The sequence below is a fragment of the Chelonia mydas genome, chromosome 5, assembly GCF_015237465.2.
Source record: "Chelonia mydas isolate rCheMyd1 chromosome 5, rCheMyd1.pri.v2, whole genome shotgun sequence".
NCBI classification, from domain to species: domain Eukaryota; kingdom Metazoa; phylum Chordata; order Testudines; family Cheloniidae; genus Chelonia; species Chelonia mydas.
The window spans coordinates 6256862-6280708 of record NC_051245.2 but is presented as its reverse complement, the minus strand read 5'-3'; the positions used below and the strand labels follow the sequence as shown (position 1 = coordinate 6280708).

Below are 23847 nucleotides of genomic sequence, written 5' to 3'. Positions count from 1 at the left end.
ATTCTCTTGTGGCTGGATGCCCACAAAGCACAGATCACGAATACAGCTGAAATAATTTCCCATTAGCTCAGACATTGGGAACCTGTGGTTGCGGAGTGGAAGATTCCTTCTAAGTTCTTTCCCTCCTGATGATGTCCAAGTAGCCATGCGACGCGGTATGGCTGGTGTCTGCAAAGTTAATTGCACACGGTGATCACTGGTGACAAATATCCAAAGAATGCCAAACAGCAGAACTGGTTGGAAATTTTCACAAGTTTGAAATACATTGGCTTGAAATTCTGTGAAATTCTCCATGTTGAAATTTTTGTTTCCCGCTGTAGTTGACAGTCTGTATGCGGGAGAACTTTTTAGGGTGAGTTAGTTGAAGAACTTGGGGATGAAATAAAAAAAAACAGGAAATTTCTTTTGGAATTCAGGAAAACACTTCCTGGCAATAAGGTCAATGAGGAAAGACCTCTGAAGAAAGTACTAGAAGCCCCCCACTGGTGGAGCTATTGAAATCTGGGACAGATGCAGCCTACGAGAATATACAGTAGGGCCTGTAGTAGTTTCCTGTGATAACAGGGGACTGGACTCAGCCCAATGTCTCTGCATCATAACACCCTTGTGAGGCAGGGTAGTGCTGTCACTCCCATTTTACAGATGAGGAACTGAGGCAGAAAGAAGCTAAGTGATATGCCCAAGGTCACACAGGGACTCTGGGCAGAGCAGGGGATTGAACCCTGGTCTCCCAAGAATGACAGTACTTTTCTTCAGGGCACGGTTTGTTTTGCTGATGGAAGGGAAATGAGTGCTTTCTTGTCTATTGCTTTAGTGAATAGAGTTGGTTAGTTTAGGTGGAGAAAGCTGAAAAATCACCTCAGCCACTGCACGCTTGGAGACGCCAAAGGAAAAGGCAGTGAAGTGCTGACAATCTCATTTATCCGTTTTGGCGGGTGGTTGATGAATACAGCTGGTCACCATTTTCTGAATTTCAGTTTTTCATCAAAGTTTTGACCAAAACAGAAAGTTTGGGCGTCCTTTTTCACATAAATATTTGTGGACAAATTCAGCCCTGGTATATGACCTGTTCTCGTGCCAGCTGAAAAATTTCAAATCTCAATGAAAAAGGTCATCACAGTTTTGAATTTCAATAGGGGAAAAATTGAACCGATTTTCCCCATTTTTTTTAAAATATATTTTTCAACTAACTGTATTATATAAACTGGGGAGGAAAAGCCAGCCGGACTGGAAGAGGATAGACTGAGCTAACTTGGAGGGGCTCCACCCCACTGATCTTATGAGGTTAGACACTCCATTAATTGGAAAAACCAGTTGGGATAAGGGAAAGCAGGAAATTCAAGTGCCCCTCTGCACTCACCCAAAGCTGTCAGGCATAAAAGATAACCACAAAGGAATCAAACCTCAGTCATAATAAAGGCAATAATCACTGAGATCTGTCAGCAGCTGGTTCCAAGGAGGACACAGCCCTAGAGACTTATTCTCTCCTGCTCTCTCTCTTTTTTACAACTTGAACTTGAGTGGCAGCTCCATATTGCTAACCAGTTTAATTATTAGCGCGAGTGAGCAGAAGTCTCAGCCTTGCTTTTCAGAAGCTATTTGGGATCAATACAGAGCCTTGACAGAGTTAATATTACCAGTTTCCATTTGCTGGTGCTATTTACGGAAGCTGTGAGGCCCCTGATTTACACACACAGAACAGCCAGCCAACAGGGAAGCAAAGGGTAGCTATCTTATCTCATGAGACAGTTAGATGTGGGGAAGAGCTAGCAGGAACTCCAGGTAAGCTGCGACTCCACCTGCCAGAGGCCAGTGTGATACATCTCCCTGGAAGAACTAGTTATTTCAGGACACAATCATTCTCGTGGTGTTTTCTTCTTCTAAGACCTTGTCTAGAGTAGGATTTCGGCCATGTCTATCCTAGGGGAAAAGGTTAGACAAGGCAGCTGTAGTTTTAACACGTGTTAGCAGATCAAGGACATCAAGGGAGCCAGGGCTTCATTTCAACCAGCTCAGCACATGTCAAAGAATACGCTGCCCTGATCACACTAGACTTTTTGTTAGCACATGTGAGCTAAAATGTGCCAACTTGCCTTCTAGCCTCGCCCAGACAAGGCCTCACAACAGAACGTCAAACTGCACGGTGAACTCTTAAAGTGCAGTAGCAGGATACACATGGACAGTTCTCTGCAGTGAGCTAGTGTGCTAGAGATTTACACCCCCGCTTGCTGCACACTGTGCTTTGTGGGCAACAGACAAGGCCTAAGAGTGGAAGGATGAGTTTGGAATTAAGGCATTTGGCTCAGACTCAGGAGATCTGGCTTCAGTTTATCATTGTTTTTTTGTGTGACCTTGAGCGTGACCCTTAATTTCTCTGGGCCTCAGGGTCCCATCTGTAAACGATATTTATAAATGCAGTTGATGATATTTCCTTTCTCCCACCTTTTTCTTGTCTTCTCTGTTTAGAGTGCACCCCTTCAGGGGAGGGAGGGAGTCTTCCTAGGTGTTAGTACGGTGTCTAGCAATCATCTCATTGGCCCTGATCTTTGGACTCTCTAGGTGCTACAGGAAGACAAATAATCAATATGTTGGGCCTTTTTCTCCTTTCCATTTTTCTGCATTTAATCAGCTTATTTATTTTGATGTTATGTTTTTAAACACCACCGCATATAATGTCTATTGCGATGTTGCAGGTTTTGCACACTGCATATTTCACCCCATTTGGCAAAGAGCACACAATATTCCCCCCCAAAATTCCTGTATGTTGTTCCATTTCTTCCCCACTAGCATATCAGGGTGAGCTGTCCCAGCAGAGATCTCCAGTGATGATATCCGTGGGACAAGCTGCTGCTGCTGTCACCCATATGATGATGCCTATAGTGTACTTTTGGCTGTTTTTCTATTCTATTCTACGTGGTTTCTTATAGTGCTTAGACACGAGGAACCAGATCCTCAGCTGGATTAAATCAGTGTAGCCCCTGCTGAGTAGATGGCCTGACATTTTCCTGTGTTTAAGGGTACTGGGGGGCCTCGGTTTGAGGGACTTGCAGAGGATCTCAACACCTTTGAGGGGGACCTTGATTTTTCAGGAAGTGATCAGCTAAAAATCAGGTATCTTTTTAGACATTTGGGCACCTGAGTTTGCAGGCAGCAAACTTCAAAAGCGCCTTCGGTGCCTAACTCTTATTTATTTCAGTGGGAGGTAGGTGCATAGGTGTCTTTTGAAAATTCCACTAGGTATCTAGCTGCATTTTAGGTGTCTAAATACCATTGGTCCTTTGTCCAGAGCAAGAATTTCAGTTAACCTCAAAACCCAACAGGGAATGACAGCGGCAGAGGGGTTGTGTTGACACCCTGTGGGTTGAACAGAGTAAATTCCAACTCCTCCAACCCTTGCATAGCTCCCACTAATTGAGGCTTTGTGCAGAGAGGGTGGATTTCACTCCAAGAAACAAAGGAACACAGTTTGATAGCTGCAGCCAAAATTCTGGGCTACTGGACCCCGAAAGCTTTTGTATACTCGCTAATCATCCTCCTTTTAGAAGCAGAAAGTGTAAAAGAATCTCTGCACATACTTAAACACCCTGATTCTGGATTATCTCTGATTAGTGAAAAGGAAGGTGAAGTATCTCAGGAGTCCGGGAATGCAGGTCTGCGATTATCTGATAATCGATCCTTATTGTTTCCAGCTGAAGTTTATCTATCTCACTTTCTCATGATGGTCTCCTCTTAGCCCCTTATAAATTCGATCCATCTATAACTGCAATTGCTACACTTCCCCCGAGAGGCAGTCTGAGTGTTGGGGGGGGGGAAATTTACAGGTTCCCAATTACATTTTAGGGTTGGGCTTGCTTTCCCAAAAAAACCCAATGTTTTTAACTCCCATGCTTTCAATAGCCTCTTTTGTGATCCTCAGGGGTACATGTGGGAGGATAGCCAGATAGTATGAGAAAGGGCTGAAAGCCGGGACTTCTGGGGGTTTTCTCACCTTGGCCACTGCTTATGTGAAAGTCTCTTATCTTCTTCTGTGTCAATTAAAATAGTTATAGTAATACCTTCTCCATACTGATGATGTGAGACTCCCTGCCCCTGACACAGGGCTTACTCCTGGGTAAAGTTACGATATGGTGCTCTTCACGCTAGTACCTGAAGTGCCTACATACAAATTCACCACTCAGCCCCCAAACCTGGCTAGAAGAGGCTAAGAGAAATCACCTCTGAACACCTAAATGTAACCCCCAGATCTGTGTGCGTTGCGTGTCCTCGCCGTGGCTGACGCACAGAGCATGTGACTCTGTTGCTGCCCACAGCTCCAAGGCATGGCGCTCCAGCTCAAGTTGTCGTGACATTTGCTGTTTAGCGCTGGAAGTCCAAGGTTCTATAGACGGCCTTGGCCAAGGTGGTGGCCATCCCATAAATGCAATTTCCTGTTCTCACCTCTTGTGTCATCACAGCAAGCTCTTTGGGGCAGAGATGAGCACTTGTGGACTGTAATGGGTGATGCCCACCTGTGGCACTCTGCAAATAGCAAATAATTTATGTAGATAGGAGAGACACGTGGGTTTTCAATAGAGTAAATCCCTTTCATGTGGCTGGCCGCGGTTGCCCATGTTAGACGCCTGCTGCTTTCGGATCTCTGGTTTTAAAACCTCTTCTCTTTCCTCTCCCTCCTCTTGCAGGGTGTGCATTTGTGAAATACTCCTCGCATGCAGAGGCCCAAGCAGCCATCAACGCCTTGCATGGCAGCCAGACAATGCCGGTGAGTAGCAGGCTAATGGAGGAGAACGCCTCGGGGGTCTGTTCTGCCCATGCGGCCCAGAGGCCTGATGAAGGGGTGAGGGGAGGAAGGGCTGATGATTTATTGGTGCTTTCTGAATCTTCTTCCAGGGAAAATGGATTGCAGCTGAGGCGTGTGGGGCCTCGGGTTTGTTTAGCTACTCCATTAAAAGGCCAGGGTGGCACTGATATCGTTTCACATACATGTGAGCTCAAGAGGCGCAGTATCCCGTGACTGGTAATGATAGAGTTTTGATTGTCTGCAAAGACACACGATCACACATGTTGTACCAGCTGGGCCAGATTTATCCCTGGGGTAACCCCACTGGTTGCACAGGTATGATTCAGGCTTGTTGCCAGTGTCTAAATGCTTTTTCTTTGCCAAGGAATAACGGTCTCTATGGGAACAATGAGGAACCTTTTTGGTGTTCAGCAGAGAAAAGCACACAAATATGACGGAAGCAGAATTTAGAGCCAAGCTGAACTCTGATTTGCACCTCTGTGCAACCACAAAAAAGTGCAAAATGCGGTTCTTATCCTCATCTCTACAACTTAGAATTAAGAGTTGTGAAGATATTTAAAGAGTCTTCCTGGCCATCAACCTCAGATCACTCCATTTGGACAAACGCCCAACAGGGTTGAGGTTCCAGCCTGATATTTGGGGAAAACATGGTAGGCTTATTTTGCGCTCTCTCTCTCTCTCTCACACACACACACACACACACACACACACACTCATCTGCCTTACACGGAGGAGAAAGCACAATTTAGAAACCTTAGGGAGAGACAATCTGTCCTAACATTTTTTGCTTTATGATTATTGGTTTGTGACTTTTATTACTAATTACCAGTAGGATAAATACTGCAAGGATAAAAAAGTATATTGACAAATTGGAAAGGGTTCAGGAAAGAGTGACAAGAATGATTTGAGGTCTAGAAAACCTGCCTTAGAATGAGAGTCTTAAAAAGCTCAGTCTCTTTTGTTTATCCAAGAAAATGTTATGAAGTTGCCAGATCATGGTCTACAAGTATCTATGAGGAGAGAAGATTTTAGATAGTAGAGAGCTCTTTCGTGTAGTAGACAAAGGCAGAACAAGATCTGATAGCTGGAGGCTGAAGCTCAACAACTTCAGAAAAGAAATTAAGTGCACATTTTTAACAATGAGGGTAATTAATCATTGGAACAACTTGCCCAGGGACATGGTGGATTCTCCATCATTTGAAGTCTGTAAGTCAAGATTGGCCGTCTCTTTCTAAAAGACCAGCTGTAGCTCAACCAGAAGTTATGGGCTTGATGAAAGAACACTGGATGAAATTCTCTGACCTATGTTCTGCCGAAGGTCAGACTAGTTGATCATAATGGCCCCTTCTGGCCTTAAAATTTATGAATCTCTCAAGGTAGTGCTCCCAGACCCCAGTCAGGGATCAGGGCCTCACTAGGCTCGGAATTGTACAGACATGTAGCAAAGAGGCAGCCCCCAAGGGACTTACAATCTTTGTTAAAGACAAGATGCAAGAGGGGGCGGGGGGAACCACAGATGGGGGTTGGGGGAGAGGAGGAGGGTGAAGTAAGGGTAATATGAGCATGTTGTCTTGTAGCTGAGCTGTGCACAAAATATAGCTCACCACCAATCCAGCTGTTATCCTGCCATCTTCCTTTTTCCTCACCATCCCTCACCACTCAAATCTATCTCTTGTGCATTAGGGTCAGAATTTGCACTGAATTTCTCCTCTGCCACCCCAGTGAAATCAGCTGAGTTTCTCAGGGTGAAGGTCAGTGCAGAATTTGGACCGTTGCCTCAGTCGTTTTTCCTGCTCACTTAGACCAAATGGTTATTGCCGTTTCTGTTAACTACTTGTTCCTGAAATATCCTTCAATAACCAAACCTGTGGCGTCTTAGAAGGCATCATACCATTAGCTTTACTCTGTATAGTGCCTTGCATCCACAAGGACTCCAGAGTGCTTTATAAATCCCACAAGTAGCCTCAGCACCCATCCATTTCAATGGAGCTGAAGGACACTCAGCATCTTTCAGGACTGGGCCATAGAGAGATTGATAATACAGCCATCTCAGGGGTAGAACGTGGCAGCTGTTTAACAGCACACAACAATACTACGCTGAAAAAATTGGACAGGAAGTGGAGAAGTATACTGCAACCTCTTGAAAGTTGAGGAAAAATTAGCATTTATTATTTGTGTGGCATCTTTGGGGGGGGGCAAGGATAAGGTGTTTTTCAAGCAGATGAGAATATCAGGGGTTCGATCCTGGCCCCTTTGAAGTCCATGGGAGTTTTGCCATTGATTTCAGTGGAAGCAGGATTTCACCCCACTAAGCTTAGTCGGAATGAGATGGGTAACACAATGAGAAAGGAAAGCGGACCATGGGGGAAGGTGAACAGAGAGCAAAGGTTCAGCAGAAAGCACTCCTGGGAGAACGTTATGGATCAAAGACCAGATCCCCAGCTGGTGTTAGTGAGCACAGATTCCATGGAGACAGCTCATCTGAGTTTTCTTGTTGTGTCCTGTGTTTTTCTCGGAATCTTTCTTTTGAGGTAGGAAGCAAGGAACTATACATTTCCAAATGACCAGACTGCAGTTTGACCAGCGCCACAGAATTATCGCCCCTGCTCTTACCAAAGGTGCAAAATAGTCATTAATGACCCAAACGGCTAGGGCCGTGGGCCTGGTTTTTTGTGAGAGCAGTGCCAGTGAAAGTACTCAGCTGCGTAATGGCTGCAGGTGTGGTTGTGACTCTCTGTTCAGGATACCCAGAACCGTAAGCCCCTGTGTTACCCCTCTGCCTCAGCAAGGGAGAGCTTTGCTGGAGCTTAGACAGTGCATCAGCTCCTTGCCACACCAGTCTGTCTGCCTCACCAGCAAACTCCTCGAGACTCTGCCCATCTTAACCTTGCCGGGCAGGTAACCAACAGTGAATCCCAGTTCCCGAGTTCCCCAGAGATGTCTCTCCGCAGTGTTCAGTTCCTCACTGGACACTCACAGAAATTACTGAGTTCACTGGCTCCACAGAGAAAGTACACACCCCAGCCTGCTCGGTTAGCTAAGGACTCCCTCTTTGTTTCACTATAACGGCACTGAGATGGTTTATAGTCAAACTAAGAATAGGTTATTCATAAGAATAGAGATTTAAGTGATATCAAGCAAGATCACAGAAAAGAAAATAGTTACCAACAAAACAAAACACACTTTCTAGTGCCTAAAACTTAATTCTAGCAAGGTATGTCTTTGCCTAAACAGCTTTCTCATTTACTGCATCTCCAGCCCTTCCTGGCAGGAAGATCCAACATTCACAGAATCAGAGGGTGCTGTCCCCTTTGTTTCCTAAGTGGATATCTAAGGGGTTGTCTAGGGGGTTCTCTCCCCTTCTTTTTATAGTCCAATGAATCTTTGAAGTGTACCTCCAGAAAAGGCTTTTTCTTCCCTGCTGCTTTTGCAGGTACAATGCTGTCTCCCTCCTCCTCTGATCAATTTAACTTCTCTGGTTGGCTTAATCACTTTGTTTACCTTAGATATAAATGTACTCTGGCCTCACCTTGCTAAGTTTGCTGTGAGACCAGGCAAAGAGGAAAAACAACACTCCTTTTTCTAAGGAGTGGAATTCCTTGCCTGAGGAGGTTGCTAAGGCTAGTACTATAACAGGGTTTAAAAGAGAACTGGATAAATTCATGGAGGTTAAGTCCATTAATGGCTATTAGCCAGGATGGGTAAGGAATGGTGTCCCTAGCCTCTGTTTGTCAGAGGGTGGAGATGGATGGCAGGAGAGAGATCACTTGATCATTACCTGTTAGGTTCACTCCCTCTGGGGCACCTGGCATTGGCCACTATCGGTAGACAGGATACTGGGCTGAATGGACCTTTGGTCTGACCCAGTATGGCCATTCTTATGTTCTTAAGGCAGACTTGTGTGCCCACTGCCTCCAAAACTTATTTTAGGAACGTATTCCTACACGTATACGTAACTCTTTACATACACCATGTGATGAGATTCATGACCATTGTGTTGCCAGTTTTTATATGATACCTTACAGGACACTATATGGCTAGATACTCTGACAACAGTGTATTGAGTATGCCCTTTGCCAGTTGGCATAAAGGGATGCTTAGGGTCACACCCGTCCTTTTGTCTTTTAGAACCAGTTCAGGAAGGTACTTAAGTGTATGTCTAAATCAAAGTCAATGGGCCTGTTCACCAGCTGGGAGTTGATGACGTACCTTGGTGAATCAGGTCCAGGATCTAAGGCCCCATACTTTGGCAGGAGAGGAACAGCACTTCTCTCTTTCCTCACACTTCCTCCCATTCCCGTTGCCATTAGTGCTAGGCCAGCTTGTCTGGCTGCAATGCCAACTCAAAGTTGTCCCTGTGGTTCAGTCAGTTTAAATGGCTCTTGCCTCGTCCTCGCACACGACCAACGGGGCATCCATCATCATTCTTGTCAGGTCTCGAATTGTTCATTCTTGCAGCAGGCTCCTGTTTCTCCACAGCTGCCAGGATTATTGCTCCGCTGTGACTTCCTGTTCACACAACATATGCTGCCTAATAGTTTCAAAAGGCAACTTTCTTTTGTGGAAGTTTTTTTTTTTAACCCTTTCCTTGGATAGAAGCCTAGCTGCCATTCATCACATGCTCTGTACCTCTGCAAGAATTTTTTTCTCCCTTAGACAGACCAGTAACAGTGCAGGCAATCGTGGTACAAAAGGGCCATTCTTTGTTCCAAAGCAGCTGATTCAGGGAATTACTGCCCTTAAGTCCTTTGCCTCTGTATGGGGTCAACAATTTCATCCACAGCTGTTGACTGATGGTGCCTTTACAGCCTCTTTTACCATAGTATCTAAGCACCTCACAATCTTTTGCTGAGTTTATTTTACTGACTCTAAATCCTTTCATTCTATATGAGTCCAGCAGTTTCATCCACATTTCTCTGTCTGTGATACTTATATGGCCCCATTTAGCCTGGGTTCCCTGGCTTCTGTCACTCTGTCCTTTCCTGGTTCTCCTCCTACCTCTCTGCTTGCTCCCTCAGCATCCCTTCAGAGGAGGCTCCTCATCCCCCTCCCTCCAGCTTTCTGTGGGGGTTCCACAGGACTCGATCCTTGGCCCCCTTCTCTTCTCCCTCTATACCTTCTCTCTCCACATACACACATTCAGCTGCCAGCTCCAGGCTGACTACTCACTGATCCACCTCTCTACACCAGACCTGTCTCCTTTTGTCTGAACTCAAACGTCAGCCTGCCTCTCTCACGTGTCTTTGTAAATGTCTAGTGTCAGCTGAAGCTGAACATGGCTAAAACAAAAAGAAAAGGAGTACTGGTGGCACGTTAGAGACTAACCAATTTATTTGAGCATGAGCTTTCGTGAGCTACAGCTCACTTCATCGGATGCATACTGTGGAAATTGCAGAAGACATTATTATACACAGACACCATGAAACAATACCTCCTCCCACCCCACTCTCCTGCTGGTAATAGCTTATCTAAAGTGATCATCAAGATGGGCCATTTCCAGCACAAATCCAGGTTTTCTCCTCTCTAGTTCCTCTCGTCCGGACTGTGTCTAAATCTTGAAGATTCTTTCTCCAAGAATCTCCAAGAAAGAAGAATCTTTCTTCTAAGATACGGACTTCCTTATCCACCCTCATCACAGCTAAAACGCTCATCCAGGCCCTCATAATCTCGTCTTGATGACAGCAAGATCCTTTTCTCTGACAAATGCCGTCTTGCCCTGCTCACATCCATTCAGAATGCTGCTACAAAGATCACTGTCCTACCCTGTCATTTTGACCATGTTCCCTCTCTCACTGAATAACTCCACTCGCACCCCCTTCTCTATTACATCAAGAATAAGATACTTGTCTTCACTTTCAAGGCCTGTTGCGAACTATCCCCACCCTATTGATCATCTCTCACTATCAAAATGTCAATTCCCACCTCAGATCACCCAACAATGCCCGCCTCCATCACCCACTTGTTACATTGTCAAACAAGCATCTTTGTGCTTTCTCCCCTGCTTCCCCATACACTTAGGAGGAGCTCCCCATCAACATGCACAGAATGATCTTATTATCCTCCTCCATATGCCTCATCAAAACGCTCCTTTGAATCATAGAATATCAGGGTTGGAAGGGACCTCAGGAGGTCATCTAGTCCAACCCCCTGCTCAAAGCAGGACCAATCCCCAATTTTTCCCCCAGATCCCTAAATGGCCCCCCTCAAGGATTGAACTCACAACCCTGGGATTAGCAGGCCAATACTGAAACCACTGAGCTAACCCCCACTTTGCCATGATACCTACAAAAAACTTGAGAATGGTTAGGCTATTGGTGCGCAGAGACCGCTGTCTCTCATGCTGACCAATATGGTCGCATTGTTTCCATGTACTCCCCCATCAGTCTGTCTGTATCCATCTGTTTTCTCTTGTCTTATAGTTAGATTGTGAGCCCTTTGGGACAGAATCTGTCTTTTTGTTCTATGTCTGAACAGCACCTAGTGCAATGGGGCCCTGGTCCTGAACTGGGGCTCCTAGGTCCTATGGTAATAACAAATCATCATTATTCAGAATTAAGTGTAGACATAGTGTAGGTCTCTCAAGTCCTATGCTAATGCTCTAGTCAATGGATCATCCTCTGTCCCATCCTATTAGTGTTGCTTGTTCCCTTCTTCAGTTTCCTTTGAAAATCTGCTGGTGCTACCCAGTGCAAAATTAGAGTTTAATTGAAAGTGAGCAGACTCTCTAGTTAATCCTAGTTAAAGGGCTATGGATAGAGACCTGTGATCTGGAGAGAGAGGTGTGATCTTCACAAGTGCTGACCAATCACATCTCCTCTGGATTTCAATGGGAGTTTTGCCTGATCAAGGTAAAAATTTAAGACTTCATAATTTGGCCTATTATTATTGTCAGTTCTAATAATGGAATAAACACCAGAGGTGTAGGGGATTGCCATGGTTAAGCACCCAAATGTTCACTTGCTCAACCAGAGCTTCTCAGGGATGCAAGGTCATACTGAAAATATTCCTAAGGGAGGGTTTCATGATTGATTACAAAGGCTTCTTTCCCCGATCAAGCCACCCTCTTAGTATTCCGGCACTACTTCATCAGGTTCCAAGTCCTTACACTGACCTCCCCCAATATTGGACCAGTCCCCTACTCCCAGCAGGAATCCGGAAGTGCACACACGAACCAGAAATGAAACTTATTTCCCTCAGACAAGCTATCTGAATTCTTTAAACTTCTGCAAAGGTTAAGGGTTGTGTTTGGTGGCACAGATGCACGCTTATCTCTTCATAGATGTACTTGGTGACTTTTTCAGGGATCTTCTCCAGCATCGTAAACTTCCTGGAGAAGTGAGAAGTGTCCATTAAACTCTTCACAGCACTTGCTCCTTCTCTCAAGCCCCAAATAAGTTGTGAGGAGGGGGTGGTATGGAAGTGTTTCTACAATGCAAACTAGAGATACATGCTGCCCTACTCCTGCTTCCCAACCTAGCTCATAAGGATGTTTGCTCCCTAGAGGATGGCTCTTCTAAGTACTTACGTGGCCTCTGTCACCTCTAATGTCTCACAGAAATGAATAGTAAGGTAGGGAAGTATTCTGATTCCCATGTTATGAGCAATGAGCTGAGGTACAGAGAGCAAGTGACATGCCCAAGGTCACACAGTTAGTTTGTGGCAGAGCCAGTAATTGAACTGAGGACTCTTGAGTGCAGCCCAATAGTTTAACCAGAAAATATCCACGCCAAACGCATAGAAGGAGGAGGCCTTGTCTCTCCGTCCACACAGCCAGAACTTCATCATCTCGCCTTTGTCAGCCTCTTCTTCTCCAACACTCACATCAAGCCTCTCACCTCCTTTCAAAACCCCATGGAGACGATCATCTTCCTAGCTTGTCGCTCTGACCACATCGCCCACCTCTCTGAGTGCCTCCCCGTGCCTCCACCTCATCTAATTCAAGCTGTTTGTTATTACCTTTAAAGTCCTACATAAACTCTTCCATACTCTACTTACCTGCCCACAGATCTCCTCATATCGCCCCCCATTCCTTATACTTTAACAATTCTTCTGCGCCCCCTCCCTCTTTATTAATAGAGTCATAGACCATATGGCCAGAAGGGGCCATTATGATCATCTAGTCAGATCTCCTGTATAGCACAGGCCTTCACCAACTGTTGATTGAACTAGAACATAGAATCATTTAGTTAATGTTGGTCCTGCTTTGAGCAGGGAGTTGGACTAGAAGACCTCCTGAGGTCTCTTCCAACCCTAATCTTCTATGATTCTATGATATCCTTTTACCTGTCTGTGGAGGGCCCTCCCCAAATTACTCGCTAAAGTCACAACTATGGCTGGCTGACAATTTTTCATCGACAGTTCTTTGACAGAAAATTGGAGTTTTTTTACTATACTATTAGAACCGTAGTGACTAGGAGCCCCAGTCACAGCCCCATTGCGCTAGGTGCTGTACAAAGACAGAACAAAAAGACAGTCCCTGCCCCAAGGAGCTTAAAAGGAAAGAAAAAAATGGCTTTTCAGCTACACTTCGCGGAAAGTGTCTCCTCTCCACAGAAGCATTCAGCTTTTCCTGGCAAAGCTGACAATGGAATTGTTTTCCTCTTGAAAACTTTTGGGCTTGGGGGAGTGTTGACAGAGTCAATCTTTTTCTGCTGAAGATAAAAGCCGTTTTCAACCAGCTCTGGTCAGCACCCTGTCTGAGGTCCCTTCCAACCCTGATATTCTATGATTCTTCCTACAGATCCTTCCTCAATATCCCCACTCTCCCATGAAGGCAATGAGAAATTCCCAGTTGCTTATGACTAGCTGGGCAGCCAGTTGAGACTTCTGCAATGGATTTTATTTACTTGAGTTTTTTAAACAACCGGAAAAGGATAGATTCAGCACCATCAGCCATGTGTCCTGTACCCCAGCCATGACCCTGAAGATGCTGAGGTCTTCCTAGCTTTTCCTGTATTTAATAGCCCAGAGAAGCAGCTGTTTTGCTGCCTGCACTTGACATGGAAATTCTCTCTTCAGGCTGGAACAGATTTTGTAGTTCACTAGACTGGTGGGACGAAAACTCTGGATCGGATCACGTAGGTCACTGGACTGGCATTACTAAAATATTTATGAGTGTAACAAATTCATGCTGCAGCTGGGGCCATCCCGGTGGTCGTGCTCCTGCGGTCAGTAGCCACCCGGCACTTCCCGGTGAGAGTTTTCAGAGTAGCAGCCGGGTTAGTCTGTATCCGCAAAAAGAACAGGAGGACTTGTGGCACCTTAGAGACTAACCAATTTATTTGAGCATAAGCTTTCGTGAGCTGCAGCTCACTTCATCGGATGCATGCATTGTCCTGGTGAGAGTGGCGCTAAAACTCAGATCCCCACTCGCAAGCACAGGTCCCTACCAGGTAAACTCATGGAGACGCTGCATTACATGTTGGGGCTGATGTCACACAGCTGAGTGCTTCTGCATCCAACCAACAGAGGGCAGTGATACAAAAAAATACTAACCTGCAACATACAGTATTATTACTATTGGGTCTTTTATTACACATTCCTATAGTGCAGCTAACCTGTACAGTGCTTTACAAAGCGTAGGCTGAGACCGTTCCATTACAGTGTGGCGGGGGGGAGAGGGGGACAAACAGCTGTTGTCGTTCCACCGTAGCATAGCAGAGGAACATTCAGCCAAGTTCGGGATGGGGGTAAATGCAGAGAAATTCGACAGGGGAGGTGGAAGGAAAGTGGGAGGAGATGGGCAAGTAGGGGGAGGAGAGGAAACAAGCCGCTGAGGTCCTGATGAAGATGTATCTTGTGCAGCTCGCATGCACGGCGGTGGGGAAGCTGCTTTTATTGTGCCAAAGTGCTGGGTAGGCAGAAACTCCCCAGGAGGAGGGGTGTGGTGGCTGCGGTGAGCAGGGCCCCACAATGCCATACATCAGCTGAGGTATTTTTAACAATTATTTTGATATAAACAGCTCTGAACTTGAGAAGCTCCATGTAAATGGGAAGCAGTGGGGCTTGTAATTAGGTTTGTGTACACTTTCATAAATTGCTGGGAAACATCAAAGCCGTGATAGAAGGCTGTGGTGCACTTTATTTCCTTCTTCTGTTCTTCTGTTAATTGAACGGTTGATGTGTGGATAGGAAGTGCTGGCTTCATGGAGTACTATTTACAGACCCGCTGACAGCTGCACTGTGAAAATTAACAGGAACAGAGCAGCCTCTGTCACAGCTTTTCCCATAAGGGACTTACTTCAAATTGGATCATTTCTTTCATAGGAGAAACTTTCCTTGTCTCTCTTCCCCCCTCCCCACCCCCCCACACACATTCAATCCACTTCCCATTGTGGGCTCCCGGCAGCTACCTGGTTTTTAATTTTTTTAAAGGCAGGTGTGTCATTTTCTGAAAAGTTGGGGAGCATTTGACCCAAACCCAAATCCTGCCATATTCCATTCATGCCGGGAAGACTCATCCGTGGGAAGTCAATGGAGCTCCTCACTTGAGTAAGTTTGGCAGGTGTGGGTCCCAAGTGCGTGCGGCTTCATGGGATGTGGCCCGCTCCTTTAGATGCCAAGAGATGTTCTGACTTCAGTCGGAGGAGGGTTGGATTCACCCTAGCGGATTCCTTCTCCACAACTAGACTCCAATGGTTTCTCCTGACTGTTCGTATTGGGGTAGCCCCAAGAGGCCTCAGCTAAGCTGATTTCTCTTTGTGCTGGGCACTGGATAGACACCGTAAAAGAGAGCCCCTGTCCCCTGAGCTTACAAGCTAAAAGGCAAGAAATAGCAGGGAGGTGAAACAAATGGGTGGGAGGAAGGGTAGCAGTGACAACAGCATGGTTTGGGGGGAGGTTTGAGCATTGGCCTGCTAAACCCAGGGTTGTGAGTTCAATCCTTGAGGGGGCCATTTAGGGATCTGGGGCAACAATAAGAGACAGTATTTGGTCCTGCTGTGAAGGCAGGGGACTGGACTTGATGACCTTTCAAGGTCCCTTCCAGTTCTATGAGATAGGTATATCTCCATATTAAATTATTTGACTTAGAGGAGCATTGTGCACAGTTGTAATAAGCCAATCAATAGAAATGGTCACAGCAGCTGCACACCCGAGTCCCAGCAGAGAAGAGTTAACTCAAGGACACTTGAGTGCCTAAAATATTACGGTTAACAACACAGTGAGGGTGATTAGAAAGAAGTCTTAAGAGTCAAGTTTAATGGCACCCTTCCACCTCCTCACCTTCCAGTGCTTGTGTTCATATGTCATCTCTCTGGACTGCAAGCTCTTCAGGGCTGTCATCTTGTCTTTATCCCTGTCAGTAAAGGACTTAGTGGACTGCTGGTGCCGGATGAGTAAATCATCGGCATCATCAAGTGTTTCAGGGGAACCATTTGCACTTCGTATTCTTTGTTGAATGCCAACAGTGGGCTGGGAACTGTGCAATACACATTCTGTCCCAAAGAGCTTGGGGCTAAATCCACAAACGGACTTAGGTGTGTCAAAATTCAGCATCATAGTCCCTTGTAGCCTCGTGGAATTCACAGCTTTGAGTGAGGCGCCTAAGAATGGGAGCCACCTAAGCTAGCCAATGGGAGATGCTGAAGAAGGAGGTGTGGCTTAAGCCCCACCTCTCTCCAGGAGTTAGGCACCTATCTCCAGTTGGGATTCTCAGCCAGGAACGGTAGGTAGGCACCTAAGGCATTTTTTTGCAAGAAAGGTGGCAGCACATGCCTAACTCCAAACAAAAAGGGAGAGAGAAGGAGGTGGGCCTCTGCCTTGTAACCTGTAGTCCAGTGGTCAGGGTACTTACCCAGGATGTAGGAGACCCGGTTCAATCCTCTTCTGTATCTGATGTAGAGAAGGGATTAGAACTTGGGTTTCCCATCTCTCAGTAGTTGATCTAGCCCAGTCTCTGTTTGCTATCAAAAGTCACCACAGCCTAAAACTTATGGGTCAGTTTTCCCTCAGTCACCAGGTCCCCCAATAGGGGATAGACCTTCACAGTTTGGCCCACCCCACTCCTGCCACCACCACCACTTGTTTCACTTCCTTTAGCCAGAGGTTCCGGTAGCACCCCAGCAATAATATCCCTTACGTCCTACAATAAAATAAAATAAAATCCCAGGGCAACGTTCCCTCCCTTCCCCATTGTTTCATAAATGAACTAATAAATCAGATGTTTCTAGGCCCCGGAATAGAATGCCAGGCAGCCCGGCTGCCTGACAGGGGGTATGAATCATACCGGCACCGAAGATGGCCTTTTGGGGCCTAAGCACTCAACTGAGCTGCATTTCCTCTCTAGTCACATCTCCGTAGCAGTGCAGGCATCTGGCAGGACAGCTAAGAGGCCCAGGGGAGTTGATAGGCTTCAGTTGCAGTCTTTCTCTCTCTTTCTTCCCTTCAAACTGTTCTGCGCTGCAGAATTCATTACCTCCAAATGGGCTAAGAGGGATAAGCGATAGTGAGCCTCACATCTTTGCTTTAGACAAAAGGAGCTAATTGGTGCTATAATGTCCTTTTGTGGCTCCAAAGGGAGGAAGGAACTAAATCAACAACAGGAGGAGGTTGCTGGGGGGTGGAGAAGAAAGACAGAGAAGTGGAATGTTGTAGAGGTCCCAGATATTCCATGCTCAACACCTGTCTCTTTTGGATGAAATTAGAACCTAAGAGGGCTAAAAAAATTTCCAAGTACTGACCTTTCCTGAGGGATCACAGCCATTTATAAACCTATGGTCCTGGAGACATAAAACATTCCCTCTCTTACAGGGGGATTTCTCGCCCAACAGAGGGAATTCCATTGGATAACACAGAGATCCTGTATTAAGAATACATCCTTCCTGTAGAAGAGGAAGAATTACAGTCCCAGGACTGGATCTTTATCACTTTGATGGTTTTCTTTCCTTTCTTGCACCTCTTTCTCACTAGGGTCCTGCTCCAAAGCCCTGTGAAGTCAGTTGGACCTTTCCATGGGCTTTCGACCAGGTTTGAATCACTCTGGATGCTTCCAACTATTTCCCTTGAATCCTTGTCTTCCAGCCAGCTCACCCTTAAAACACGATATCTTCACTGGATGGAATGAAGAAGTTCCCGTGAAGTCTCTTTAGGAATGAATGAACCCCTTTCCTGCAGCCTACACAGATAATCCTCAGGAATCTGTGTGTGTTAACCCATTCCAGAATGCCTTTATTTGTAGGTGACTTGATTGGTTTTGGCCAAAGCGGTCAAATGTTGACCAAGATCATTTTTAAAGGTCAAGGTCACAGTACCAACTTTTGGATGAGATATTAAGCCGAGACCCTTGTAATTTGTGGTTGTGAAGGATCTCATAGTATTTTTGACAAAATTAGATTTATTAACCCAGGTGTCCCAGACAAATTCCAGTGAGTAATTACCTTCTGGGTTCCTAAAATCCCCTGGCTGTTTCAATCAGATATGCCATTCTGCTTCATTTCCTGCCCTAAGCTCTTGCATGGTGGTGTGGTACACTGTTCAACAGCTGCCATGTTTCTCTCGTAGATTCATAGATTCCAAGGCCAGAAGGAATCATTGTGATTATCTAGTCTGACCTCCTGTATAGCCTAGGCTACAGACCTACCCCCCAAATAATCCCTAGAGCAGATCTTTTAGAAAAACATCCACTCTTGATTTAAAAATTGTCAGTGATGGAGAATCCACCACAACCCTGGATAAATTGTTCCAATGGTTAAATCCTCTCCCCATTAAAAATTTACGCCGCATTCCCATTTGTTTCAGTCCAAATGGAAGCAGATTCTTTGGCATATAAAGGGCCAGATCCTCAGCTAGTATAAATCAGTATCACTCCATTGAAACAAATGGAGCTACATTGATTTTACACCAGCCAGGGGTATAGCACCATATGGCCATCATCTTGCTGTGCCTCAGTTTCCCCATACGTGAAATGGTGATGATAATGCAAAGATGACATGAGATTAATTAACAGAGTGATGGTTGGCCATAGTTTTGTGATCCTCAAATGGAAGGTGCTGTGGAAGTGCAAAGACTTATTATTATTTAGGCTATCGTATTGAAATGTGTTAATGGAGAATGGATACAGTACAGAAGTGATTTGTAACATGCTTTAATGGGCAGTATATTTATAACTAAATAATGTTATTGCAGTATTCCTTATCCTGTGCAATATTCCAATTTTAAAACAAGCTATTTAAAAATTGTATATCTCCCTCATTTGCTGGCCCTTCTTTAACTCTTATTTCTTTTTAAAATCAGTGACCTGGAGTGACCAAGGGTCTATTCCTGGCTGAGCCATTGACCTGCTGTTTAAGTTTAAACAATCCACTTCTCCTGTCAGTGACTATGTCCCCTCCCACTTTTTGTCCATCTTGCCTATTTAGATTGTAGGTCAGGGACGGTCTCTTACTATGTGTTTGTACCATGCCTCACGCAAAGGGTCCTGATCTTAGCTGTGTCTCCCATAATATGAATAATTAAGCGGCTCAAAAACTTTTGTTCAAAATTTTTTCCCATGAAGTGAGGTTTATTTTCAGACAATCCATTTTCCTAAAAAAAAAAAAAAAACCAAAAACCACCACAACAGATTTTCATTGAAAATATAAAACTTTCAAAACAAAAAAATTATCCGAGAAGAAAAAAGGGTTTGGGGGGTTTCAGTTTTTCTATGGAAACCCAATAAAATTAAATGAAGACATTTTTTTTTCTTTTTTGTCAAAATTTTTCATGGGAAAAAAATACATTCTGACCGTTACTCAACAATAACGATCGCCTGCCAGTAGTGCATGAAGCGATGTGAATAGCTCTGGCGTGTGTGGAATTATTATAAGTAGATTGAGCCACAAAATCCAGCTCTGGATTGGGATCCAAACTTTCCCAAAGTGTTGAGGTATTAAAGACTTGGAGTTTTGATTCGGGGGCCATCTCTAATATCTGAGGTATGTATCTAGTTATTCCTAGTTAAAATCCGGTACAGTTTCGCCACCAGTTAATACTTCAGTTACCTTGAAGGAAGTAACTACTTCAGCTCAGAATGATACCAACTGACAAGTGTTTGGGGGAGTAAGACCTAACTCAAGCATCTACTCCAAATAAATTACAACTCAGGAGACCTGTGGATGGAAGTACCTGTAGCTACTATCACTGCTTAGACATTCCCTTGCCAAGGAAGTGCCATTATCAAAGGCCTCTGTCACTCTAGTGCTGGATGAATGTCTCCTATCTCCTTCCGTCTCTGTCACCCATGGCTCGAGTGTGTCTAAACTGGCTCTCAGGAATCTAAAGTGAAATTGCTCCTTGTGGCTGCCTTCCCACTCATCTTTCAGATGAGACATGACATTGAAAAAAAACCATGGCATATTTCACAAGAGGAGGGTAGTTCTTCCTGATGTCCTGGCCTAATTCCAACTTGTGTAATTACATTCTGCCTATCTAACGTTCCCTGTCCTCTGCAAGGTCTAAATGGATACACTGTTCTTTTTCACTTACTGTCCTCAACTTCAAGCCCATATGGTCAGGGTTCAGCTGATCACCGTATTTGGGGTTGGGAAGGAATTTTCCTCCAGGGCAGATTGGAAGAGGCCCTGGAGGTTTTTCACCTTCCTCTGTAGCATGGGGCACAGGTCACTTGCTGGAGGATTCTCTGCTCCTTGAAGTCTTTAAACCATGATTTGAGGACTTCAATAGCTCAGACATAGGAGAGAGGTTTAACGCAGGAGTGGGTGGGTGAGATACTGTGGCCTGCGTTATTCAGGAGGTCAGACTAGATGATCATAATGGTCCCTTCTGACCTTAATATCTATGAATCTATGATACCCAAGTGTCTTTACAAACTGGGGCCAGATCCTCAGCTGATGTAATACAGCATCCTTGATTTCAGTGGAGCTACACAGATTTACATCAGCCGATGTAGCCCTGTTTTCAGTCTTGGCAACCAGCTTCTCCCATTGACTCTCAATGCCTAACTTCAGGCAGGCTGGTTTTAACATATTGCCCTTCGTGGCTTGCCTAAGGGCACCTATCCAAATCAGTTCCACAGCTGGGAATAGAACTGCAGGCCAAGATTCTCACATGTGGGCACCTAAATTCATATTGTGGCAGCTCAATAAGTAGCCTGATTTTCAAAAATGCTGAACCCCCAGCAGTTTCCATTGACATAGGTGCCTCGATATGGACACAGGGCTGGGATTTCAAAAGGACCCGAGTCAAATGTGGGCACCTGATTCTCTTGGACATGTTTAAATCCCAGCCTCGAAGCCTAACTCTAAGCAGCCAAAACCTCTCGACTTCCCAGCCCTGGATCTATCCAGTGAGCTGACCCCACCTATACCAGGTATAGGCCACAATTCAGCAAAGCACTGTCACCCGTGCTGCACTCCAGTGGGGCTGCTCAGATAGTTAAAATTAAGCATGTGCTTAAATGCTCTGCGGAATCAGGGCTGTAATTCACGAGTTTATAAAAATAATCTCTATATATTACTAGGGGGGCGAGTTGCCCAGAGGTTCTTACGCTTATAGGCCCTACTAAATATAAATATACGGCATTGTACTTTGCAGTGACATAATTTCTCAAGACTTTTTCATTGACAATTGTGCTGGAAGACATAGGTTTACCTGGGGTAGTACAGTATTATTTAGTCTTCTGTAAAGTTTATGCTTAATTTGTGTATACACTCCATTTGGAGGGCCATAACTAACAGGAAGCACTCCAGACATCCAGGGAAGAGATTTGTTTTTGTGCCCTTTTAATGAAATATCAATGGATGGATATTTTATTTTTAGTTGAATATGAAATTTCACAAGCGACCTGTCAAGCCCCTGTTTTCAAGTGTGACTTTATTTCACACGTCAAGACAGGCTGGGAAATTAGTTTTTCCCACAGAGGACTCTGATTAGGGATTACAAACTGAGTGTAGTGGAGGGGGATTTTTACCTCCATTTTTTTTCCCCTCGCAGCACCAGGCTGTGGAGTGTCTGCCTGTGCTGACTAAGGGGAGTAATATATTACCAGCTGCACCAGGGGAACAAACAAGGATAGTCACGTTAAGTAGACTTGCCAGCCTAGGAGCGAATGGGAAATAATATCTCCCTTTACTATAGTGCTTCTCAGCAGTAGATCTCATAGCACTTAATAAAGGAGGTCAGGAGGAAAGGAGATGAGCTCCAGTTTTAGCCAGCCTGTGGCAAAGGAAATATATGGCACTGTCTCGTGTTCATTGAGGGCCTGATTCAAAACCAGTGGAAGCCAGTGACTTCCATGAGCTTTGGATCAGGCCCGCATGTGGTCCTTCATGGTCCAACATTCTCCTCTCCGAGCGGCACTAGGGAGCTCCTGTAATAATGCTTTGTGTGGAATAATATGACGGGGAGATGAGGTGTTAGGCAGGAAGTCAGGCTAAATTTTCATCGTGGTCCTTCTGGCTTTAAAAGCAATGAATCCATGAGGTAAATAAATAAGCCTTCCCCATCCACAGTATGCAGCAGCTTTCACCCATGGATCTCAAAGCACTTTTCACAGATGAGTGATTTAAGCCTCTTAACACCCTGTGGACTCAGGAAGTACTGAGGGGGCCCAGTCCCAGGGAGTCCAATGGGAGCCTGTCTGTAGATGACAGTAAGCAGGGAGCCAATTCTATTATCCTCATTTTGCAAATGAGTAAGGCCAAATTCTCAGCCGGTAGCTACACCAGTTTACACCAACTCAGGTTTTACCAGCCTTGGGAAGTGATATATATTTCACATGAACGCCCCACAGAATTCACCACCCACGTCCATTCGGAATCTGGCCCGTTTAATCATAGCATCATAGAATCACTTGATGATGACCTGTTCAGTTCATTCCCTCTGGGGCACCTGGTATCGGAAGACAGGATACTGGGCTAGATGTACCTTTGGTCTGACCCAGTAGGGCCATTCTTATGTTCTTACGTTCTTAAGATTAGGGTTGGAAGAGACCTCAGGAGATCATCTAGTCCAACCCCCTGCTCAGAGCAGGACCAACCCCGACTAAATCAATGATGTTTAATTTAATGACCTTCATGATCCTACATGATGTATTAGTAGCAGATGCTGGGGATGAAGTGTGGTCTTATGCTTAGTGTATGAGCCTGTAATTTAGAATAGCTGGGTTCAATTCTTGACTCTGCCACACATAAACTTTCGGTCATCCAATTTTTCTGGGGCTCAGTTCCTTAGCTATAAAATGGAGATAAGAACAGTGACTCTCAGTGATCTCCCTGGCTTGTTGGGTTTGGGGTTTTTTTTAATGTAAACTCTGAAGGGCAGGGGCCGTCTCTTGCTGGTGTACGTACAGCACCTACCGCACTGGGGTGCTGATGTCATTTGAGGCTTCTAAGCACTACTTGTAATACTGCTACTAATAATGTCACCCAGGAATCCAGACTTCCAGGCCTCTGCTCTAACCACTTGTCCAACGCCCTCCCTTTCACACAGTAGCCATCGATTACTTATTACTCAGTGGGATCCTTGTGGAAAATTCCCATTGGCATTCATTTTGTTCTTTATGAGGATTAAAGGCAAAATCTAGCGGTGGTGGAGGAAAACATCTGCCAACTAACCATCCGTTGCTGCCAAGGTCTTACCTGCTTTGGCAAGCATGAGATATTTCAGACGAAGGCCTCATTTTTCCCCACCACCCCCTTCAAGTCACAACGACACTCAGTTCTCAGAATTAACAGAATTCTAAATGTCTGAATAAACAGAGGGGTAGATGGCAAGTTACTCTGTGCTGCAAATGAAGCAACAGCCATGGAGGAGAAGTCTCCTTTACACTGCATGGCATTTTTTGCTGATAATCCTCAGATTAAAGCCCTGTTTGACTCCACCACTATGTTTGTTCAGTGCTGCATGGGAAGAGTTGCACCTAAGGAGCCATTTGCAGGGCACAGCGATCAATTTGATTGGTCCTATAAAACCAGCTGTACTGCATTTTGGTGAGCGCCATCTACTGGCACTTTGTCTATTAACTATATTTGCATATATACTAAATATATTTGCGTATATACAGACATCTCCGTTTTACAGAGCAATCTTGTAACATGCTGCTTCTGTTTGGC

General features: G+C 45.1%; 1 protein-coding gene across 16 annotated transcripts in view; it reads left to right on the top strand.

Annotated features, from left to right (window-relative positions):
- CELF4 (CUGBP Elav-like family member 4) overlaps nucleotides 1-23847 on the top strand; it is an 870133-nt gene that overhangs the window by 707278 nt on the left and 139008 nt on the right. For all 16 annotated transcript variants that reach the window (XR_006291039.1, XR_006291038.1, XR_006291040.1 and 13 more), the window contains exon 5: nucleotides 4680-4759. Coding sequence is in view for 13 of the 16 variants with exons in the window: in XM_043547126.1 (XP_043403061.1) it covers nucleotides 4680-4759 (80 nt within the window). In the remaining 3 variants the exon portion in view is untranslated. The remainder of the gene's footprint in view (nucleotides 1-4679; nucleotides 4760-23847) is intronic.